Genomic DNA, 8,766 nt, shown 5'->3' on the forward strand with positions numbered 1-8,766 from the left:
TTTACATCCCTTGTAAGTTGGATTCCTAGGTATTTGATTCTCTTTGAAGCAATTGTGAATGGAAGTTCATTCATGATTTGGCTCTCTGTTTGTCTGTTACTGGTGTATAAGAATGCTTGTGATTTTTGCACATTAATTTTGTATCCTGAGACTTTGCTGAAGTTGCTTATCAGCTTAAGGAGATTTTGGGCTGAGACAATGGGGTTTTCTAAATATCAAACAGGAATATGTTAGTGGTGATAAGGGCTACGGAGAAATATAAAGCAATATAAGAAGAGTAAGAGGAGGATGGGGAAAGGAATGTGCTATTGTTTAATAGGGTGGTCAGGGAAGGCCTACAGAGCAGACAAGATCTGAAAGACATGATCACTCTGGCTATTACACTGGAAATATGTTATATGGAAGCAAGATGGAACTAGAAAGGCAGAGGCCATCACAAAAGTGCAGGCATAAGATGATGCTAAATTGGACTGGGTGATGGTAGTGGCAGTGATGAGAAGTGGTTGCATACAGCATATATTCTAAAGGTAGGGCTGACAAGATTTGCTGATGGATTGGCTGTGGAGAAAGAGAGGGGAGTCAAAGACATCTTGTTCTTGCCAGAAGCAATGCCTGCTCATATGTACAGCATAGGAGTAGGTCCTGAGTCCAGGACCTGTTGATTGAATGGGTGGATGTCTTCGCTGATTACAGCCAGCTAAACATGTGTGAAAGATCTGTTCTTTCTTATCTCAGAGATAGCATGGTATAAGTACCAAGACAAAATAATTGGAGCCAGACTACTAGTCCCAGCTCTGTCATTTACTAGCTGTGTATCCTCAGGCAAGTTACACAACCACTTTGAGCCTCAGTTTCCCCTTCTGGAAAAATGGGACAGTAATAGTACCTGCATTACAGAATTGTTGTGGTAGTATACATAAATAGGCCTGGTATAGAGCCTACCACCAAGTCAGGGCTTAGGAAATAACTAAGTTAAACCAGTTCCCAGTTAAAACAAACAGACGAAAGGATATGGAACAAGGGTTATCTTTATTTGGATTGCAAAGTATAAATATGAACCAGGTTTGGAAATACAAGTTGTAACAGTTCAGAAATGGCACCAGAAACTTCCAGAAAGGACCATGACAGCATACCTTTGTCGTTTTGGTGAGGTGGGTGGGATTATACAAAGCCTTCCCCACCTCCAACCTTCTCGGTAGCAACTGGCAGGTAATCAGTTACCAAGAACAGTGAGCTCCAATGTTCCCTGTTCCTTCTCAGCCTTTTGCTTTGCTAATACCTTCTCCAGACTGTCCTCTGCTGCACTGACCCCTGCATGGAGTAGCACCAGAAGAATGGCAGGAGTTAGAGAAATGTCTTGACACAAGGGAAAGTGAGTTCCCACGCTGTGGGCCTGGGGCCGTGGGGGTGAGGAACCAGGAAAGCTACAGGCATGGAAGCCCAACCTCTTCTGAGACTTGACAGGGAGAGGACACGGGGAGACACTGATATCTGTTACACTTTGATATCAGCACCTTGGGCTTTCAAAACACAAACGGTAGACAAAATCGCCTAGGCAAGACTGCAGTCCAACTCATAGAGTGGCTCTGACCAAGTTAACCCCTACATCCTGACCATACAGAACTCCCCAGGTGGCACTCTGACCACGGAAGATCTGCAGAAATGTAGACAGACAATAAATTACTACAGATGAGTCACAGAACCATCCCAGCTTTGTGGCAAGGGTGGGTGGCACTGAGCCAGATTGTGGAGATGAGGAGTGGAGGGCCAGGAAATTGCCAAAGTAACAGTCTAGGCACTTGAAATATTATTGTTAGATTGTTAAAAACTAAATAAATTAACATACATAGAATAAAATAAATATATAATTTAAGAGGCATTTACAAACAACAACAAAAATAGTTGTTATTTTTCCATCTGGGTAGAAGTCCCAAAATTCAGTTCTCAGGCTTGTGGTATTTCACAGTTAACTCATCAAATCCAGCGCTGGAGGGTCCCAATGGCAGATCCCTTGGTGATACTTGAGTACATGGCTTCTCAATCTTTGTTGCTTTCTTCCAGTTCACAAATCTTTCCTTCTTGCTCTCCTTCTTCTTCCTCTTCTTCTTCTTCTTCTTTTTTTTTTTTTCAGTCAAAGATCCTGGAGCATATGGAATTTAACCGGCATTCTAATCCAGAAGTAAGTGCTTAAACAAACTTATAAGGGGAACTGGGGCTTGGTGGAGGGGAATCAGAAGGGCATGAAGGTCTCTTGCTTTTGCTTTCTTCTCACCCAGATACCATCAGACATCCTCGGTTTGGCACTTGAAGGCTCTGGTATTTTGGCAAAGCAATTATGGGAGGCCCAATCCTAGATGGCGACTGGGGATGAAGGAGTCTTTGTGGCTAGATGTGATGTCTTTCCCCTCTGCAGTCTGAAATCACCTTGTGTCTTCTCAGAGGTAGCAGTCCCCAGCCGATTCCTAAAGCACAAAAGGAAGGCATTTAAAGCCAGGTCCAGTCTAAAGAGGTCTTAAGATTTTCCTGGTCCAGTCTTTTTTATTTTTAAACTTTTTGAGACAGGGTTTCGCTCTGTCTCCCAGGGGAGGGGAGGAGAAGGGAAGGGAGGGGATGAGGGTGGGAGAAGCTGTCTTCTCAGGCATCTCTCTTAGGTGTCTCTCTAGCAACTTTTACCTTAAGTGAAGCACTAGAGTCTTTTTGAAAATAGTTCTGCAATGGGATATTAATGTCACAGTGGCCTGGCCCCCAACCCCTCGATGAAAAATTCAGCGCCCACTGAAGCAGAGCCAGGAAAGGGGACAAAGGATAATCATGTCATGGGGCAAAGGATGGAGCATTACCTTGAGCACAAGTCTCTCTCAGTGGGAATTAGTCATGCCCAACTTCACTTTCTCTTCGTTTTCCACATCATAACCACCTCTCCTATGGTACCTGAGGAAGATAAGTTTTGTGAATAATCTCTGCCTGCTATGACAAAGTATAGGTCCAGAGCAGGTCCTTCCAAAGAACTCTGCCATGGTGGTTTCCTCCACTACTTGGAAAAGCCCACACACAGTAGGGCAGCCCAACCTCTGGTCAAAGGCCCAACTGCCCTGAGGAACTCCTGTCTCTAACAGCAGGATGCAATTTACAAAGAGCTTTCACCTCATTTATGTGATCCTCACAACATCGTTATGAGGTAGGTGGACAAAGATTACGATCACTATAAGGTTACAATCCTCAGAAAGATAGTAATTTGTTCCAGGTCTCAAGACAGATGAGTTACACTGCTTGAAAACAGGCATAGAATGCTTGGTGGGTCTCCCCTGAGCTAGAGCATACCTGGATTAGAAGCAGGGCCTGAAGTCCAGATGCCTCGGGAGTGGAAGGATATACCACTAGCACCACCCACACCTTGACTACCAAACCACATACTAATGCCATCAAAGAACAGCTAGAAGAAAGAAATGTGTGACAAAGTGACTCCATGAGTGGGTAGTTGGGTCACAGAGGCAGGAAAAGAACTCCTGTGAGGAGCAGAACCTGCTATGGCCTCGCAAATTTGACCCTGGGCTCTAGACACGGGACTCATGTCATGCCAGAAATACCAGGGTTTTGGAGAATCTACACCCCGGAGCTAGCCCACAATTTGGAGAGATTGACGGAAGTGCATGTGATCATGAAGGAGAGGGCCCAGGAGGAGGAAGAATGGGAGTGATTTGCAGAAGCAGTCTGCAGGGGACTCCAACACTTACCTAAACATGAGAAGCCCCACGATGACCAGCAGACAGACAGATGACAGCACCACGGCCACCACGGCCAGGATAGTTGTATGGTCATAGGTATATAAGCGATTTTCCACTGGGAGGCTCAGCCCATGACACCTCTCTCCATGGTAACCCGGGTGGCAGCTAGTTCAAGAAAAAACAAGAAGGAGATAGAGTTAGTGCTTTGGCCTCTCTCTCAGCAATGGCCCACCTGTATAAGCCAAACCCCATTCCTCATACCCTCAGCCTGTCAATCCCTGACCATGATCCCTGCCCATCCTCCATCCTTCTCCTCTAGTATAAAACCCTTTAAAGTGCCTCTGAAGGCTCTATAGCATTCCTCCCTCACTTGACACCCTCTGCTTTTCCATTTCCTCTGGTTCTCTGGGCTGAGAATCCTGTTCCAGGCACGGAAAAAGCAAGGGAGGACTTGAAGGCCTCAGTTAGATATGTTCCACGTGTGGCTGATTTATGATATGTGTGTTCAGGCGTTAAACCACTTATGAGGGCTTGGGCACAAGAGCTGGTAGGCTGAATTCAGGGATTTGTATCACTCCCTCCAGTGAGGCCCCTCAACATTCTGACCCAGAAATAAACCCAGCCTTGCCCATTGTGCTTCCAGCATCCAGTCCCTCTCCACCGCTGCCCAGCCTATTAATAGGCCCTGTGCCTCTGCCAGGAGTCGTTTTTCTGAAGTTTCCTTCATTTAACTCCAGCTCCCCCTTGGTGCAGGGCCCAACTTGGGAGCTCAACTCTGGCCTTTGGCCTCTGAACGCTGAGCTACCAGGCCTCTTTCATCACAGGACAAACCAAACAAATCAAGTAACATCTTTCTGCCCAGCTGCCCTGCCAGAGCATGGAAGAATGTCAGAAACAATCCCTTGGCTCTTCTCACTCAAGAAATAAATCACATGGCAACTGCCTTTTCTTTTTCTTTTTCTTTTTTTAAGACAGAGCCTTGCTCTGTCACCCAGGCTGGAGGGCAATGGTGCAATCTTGGCTCGCTGCAACCTCCACCTCCTGGATTCAAGTGATTCTCCTGACTCAGCCTCCCGAGTAGCTGGGATAACAGGTGCCCACTACCACGCCCAGCTAATTTTTGTAATTTTTTAGTAGAGATGGAGTTTCACCATGTTAACTAGGGTGGTCTCAAATTTCTGACCTCAGGTGATCCACCCGCCTCGGCCTCCCAATGTGCAGGGATTACAGGCGTGAGCCACCGTACTCAGCTGGCAACTGCCTTTTCTAACACAAAGCATTTCCTTGAAGCTCTTAGAAAGACCCAGATGTGCTTACAGTTGAAGAAGAACATTCACATCCTTTCCTTTATCTGAGCATCCCAGAGATCCTTTGATGTAGGTAGGAGCCCCATTTTACAGAAGGGTGGAGTAGTTTTCCCACAGTCACACAGCAAGGCAGAAACTAAGATGTAGCTGTAGACTGACTCTGAGCTCAGTGTGCTGCCCACTCACACCTGACAAGTGCCTACCCTCCAGGCAGGGGGCACAGTGGCACTGTATGTCTGGGGACTTTGGATCACCAGCTGCTGAAGGAAGCACCAAGAACCTGGTGGCCCTCTTTTCTGAGCTGTGCCTTCTCTGGGAAGGAGGTGTTTTCTCTGGTGCCTCAGAACAAGGAATCCCTTCTTCCTGCGGACAGAGCACCAGGGAAGCTCCAAGAGACAGATTTGTCCACAACCAGCAGTTGCAGAGGGGCCAGGCTGGGTGGCACCGCATTCTTGCCTTCCTGCCCTGTGCCTCTCCCTGCCCTAGTTCCTCCTGGGTACTTTGAGAAACCACCTCATTGCAGGATTAATGTAAGTCAGGCCCACTATACACACAGCACAGTCCACAGTTCCTTGCCCAGCCTCTCCATGTATCTGTCCCATCAGCCCATGTAGGCATAAAAGCAACCCCTATCCTGCCAGGACATGGAGGACACTTGCAGAGGCACCCCTGGAAAATCACTTGTGCACAGCAGTTTATCATTCACAAGCCACTAGCCTTATCTACCAGCTCAACTGAGCCTCCTAACATTCTGGTATGCAGGTACAACCCCATTTTACAGATGGAAAAGCTAAGATTAAGGGTCAGAGAAATTAAGTGATTCACCAAAAGTTGCACAGCTAGGAAGCAGCAGGGCTAAGACTAGGAACAAGTCTTGGCAGATTCCAAATTCATCATTCCTTCCACTCTGACCAATGCAGAACAGTGCAGGTAACTCCAAGAAAGCATATCCGATAGGCTCCTGGGGGGCAGTCTGACCCTTCTCTCTGACTATGTTATTATTATTTATTACTCACAACTTGAATAATAAAGAATAATAACTAGCAATCACTGAAGGCTTACCATGAGCCAAGTACTTTGTGCTAACGGCTTTACAAGGATTATTTCATTTAAAGCCATCTCTGTGAAGGAGGAGTTACTAGCCCCATTTTAAAGATGGACTGAGGCTTAGCTTTTGTTAAATACCTTGCCCAGGGTTACAAAGCTAGTGACTGGTAGAGCCAGGATTCAACCCAGCAGTCTGGATAACTTCAGAGACTTTGCTTTCCTGGGAGGAGGGAAGCTGAAGTTAAATCTGTTTTTCACTTCCAGTCCATCACTCAAACTCCACAGGTAGTTACTCAGAAGATGGAAATAAAGTTTGGCCTCAGAGTCCGGCAATTCAGTTACATAATCCCTCCACCCCCACCCTGAGTCAAAAGGATAATAATGCAAACATCCTAATATTACCTACCTCCCCCTCCCTTTGCAGACAACTCCTGGCTTCCCCAGAGAGGGAGGGGGAATGAGTACATTCCAAGCATCCCAGGGTAGGGGCAAAATTTTGTGTCTTGTCCAGAGCCAGCCACCCATCAGACTAGGACACATTCTTCCCACCCATGTCTGTGACCCATTCCAGAACTTGTATTACAACAGATGCAAGAACCCTCTAGGATCTAGAGACATCTTCCAATCTGGAGTTCTCCACCTTTACCCCAGGAGGTGGAGGGGACACGTCTGGATGGAGGAGACTCAGAGTACATGAGTTCCAGACTGGTTCTGCTGCTATTTCTAGCCAGGTAATTTTGGGCAAGTCACGTTACCTTTCTAAACATTGGTTTCCTCATGTAAAATACAGAGATAAGAAATACCTACTTCGGCCGGGCGCGGTGGCTCAAGCCTGTAATCCCAGCACTTTGGGAGGCCGAGACGGGCGGATCACGAGGTCAGGAGATCGAGACCATCCTGGCTAACACGGTGAAACCCCGTCTCTACTAAAAAATACAAAAAAAAAACTAGCCGGGCGAGGTGGCGGGCGCCTGTGGTCCCAGCTACTCGGGAGGCTGAGGCAGGAGAATGGCGTAAACCCGGGAGGCGGAGCTTGCAGTGAGCCGAGATCTGGCCACTGCACTCCAGCCTGGGCGGCAGAGCGAGCCCCGTCTCAAAAAAAAAAAAAAAAAAAGAAATACCTACTTCACTAGAGTATTGTGAAAACATAAAATGAGGTAATACAAATGAAAGGGGTTAATAAAGGCCAAGTCCCATATTGTGTGAGTTTTTACATAATCAGACTCCAGAGGTTACTGCCCATGGCCTGAGGAATGGGGTACCCAAGTCAGATGGAGCCAAGAGAAGCGGGATCGCCAGTCCTTCTTAGCACCTGGGCAGTGAGGCCAAGCAGAGCCCCATAGCCTGTCTCTCCTCCAGCTCTGAGTCCTCCTCAGCCCAAGTGTCCCCAGGATTCCTCCAGCCACAGGAAACTCTGCAGCCAATTTCTGGGTCAGCAACCAGTCAGGAATCCCAGGAAACTACTCTTTTCTTTTTTTTTTTTTTTTTTGAGACAGAGTTTTGCTCTTGTTGCCCAGGCTGTAATGCAATGGCGTGATCTCGGCTCACTGCAACCTCCTCCGCCTCCTGGGTTCGAGAGATTCTCCTGCCTCAGCCTCCCTAGTAGCTGAGATTACAGGCACCCGCCCCCACGCCCAGCTAATTTTTGTATTTTTAGTAGAGACGGGGTTTCGCTATGTTGGCCAGGCTGGTCTCGAACTCCTGACCTCAGGTGATTCACCTGCCTCGGCCTCCCAAAGTGCTCCCAAAGGGATTACAGGTGTGAGCCACCATGCCCAGGAGAAACTACTCTTTGAGGGCAACTTTTGGCTGGTGACACAAAAAGGGTTTTCCTGTTCATGGTGGCTGCAGAGGGCTAGTTTAGGAAGCCAGGTAGCCTCAGTCTCACCACAGCAGCCTGGACACACCTGAGCTAGTGGTTCCTGGGTCTGGAGTCAAAGAAGAGCCACAAAAATCCCCAGATGAAGGTGCACAGACGTCACATTCCCCCAAACCAGGATTTCTGTCTTCTTGCTGCTTTTTGCCCTGAGTAGCAAAGGCAGGAGGCAGTAGGGGGCCCTCCCAGACATGCAATCAACCCCCTGAAAATCTGCCTAGGAAGTGGTGGCTCACACCTGTAATCCCAGAACTTTGGGAGGCCAAGGCAGGTGGATTACTTGAGGCCAGGAGTTCAAGACCAGCCTGGCCAACATAGTGAAACCCTATCTCCACAAAAATTTAAAAATTAGCCAGATGTAGGGGCATTTGCCTGTAATACCAGCTGCTCAGGAGGCTGAGGCAGGAGAATCACTTTAATCTGGGAGGCGGAGGTTGCAGTGAGCCGAGATTGCGCCACTGCACTCCAGCCTGGGTGACAGAGTGAGACTTCATCTCAAAAAAAAAAAAGGGCCAGGTATGGTGGCTCCTGCCTATAATCCCACACTTTGGGAGGTTGAGGCAGGTGGATCACCTGAGGTCAGGAGTTCAAGACCAGCCTGGCCAACATGGCAAAACCACGTCTCTACTAAAAATATAAAAATTATTAATTGGGCATGGTGACAGGTGCCTGTAGTCCCAGTCACTTAGGAGGCTGAAGCAGGAGAATTGCTTGAACCCAGGAGGCAGAGGTTGCAGTGAGCCGAGATCGCACCACTGCACCCCAGCATGGGAGACAGAGTGAGACTCTATCTCAAAAAAAAAAAAAAAAG

The 8,766-nt window shown here is 47.6% G+C and overlaps 1 protein-coding gene across 1 annotated transcript in view; it reads right to left on the reverse strand.

Annotated features, from left to right (window-relative positions):
* Positions 1-1,010: 1,010 nt before the first annotated feature.
* The window catches only part of HBEGF (heparin binding EGF like growth factor), a 15,777-nt gene continuing 8,021 nt past the window's right edge, over positions 1,011-8,766 (reverse strand). Inside the window, exons 4-6 of the mRNA XM_025389294.1 lie at positions 3,735-3,890; positions 2,841-2,931; positions 1,011-2,462 (exon numbers count right to left, since the gene is read on the reverse strand). Coding sequence (XP_025245079.1) covers positions 2,859-2,931; positions 3,735-3,890 — 229 coding nt within the window. The 3' untranslated portion in view covers positions 1,011-2,462; positions 2,841-2,858. The remainder of the gene's footprint in view (positions 2,463-2,840; positions 2,932-3,734; positions 3,891-8,766) is intronic.

The sequence above is a fragment of the Theropithecus gelada genome, chromosome 6, assembly GCF_003255815.1.
Source record: "Theropithecus gelada isolate Dixy chromosome 6, Tgel_1.0, whole genome shotgun sequence".
Taxonomy (NCBI): domain Eukaryota; kingdom Metazoa; phylum Chordata; class Mammalia; order Primates; family Cercopithecidae; genus Theropithecus; species Theropithecus gelada.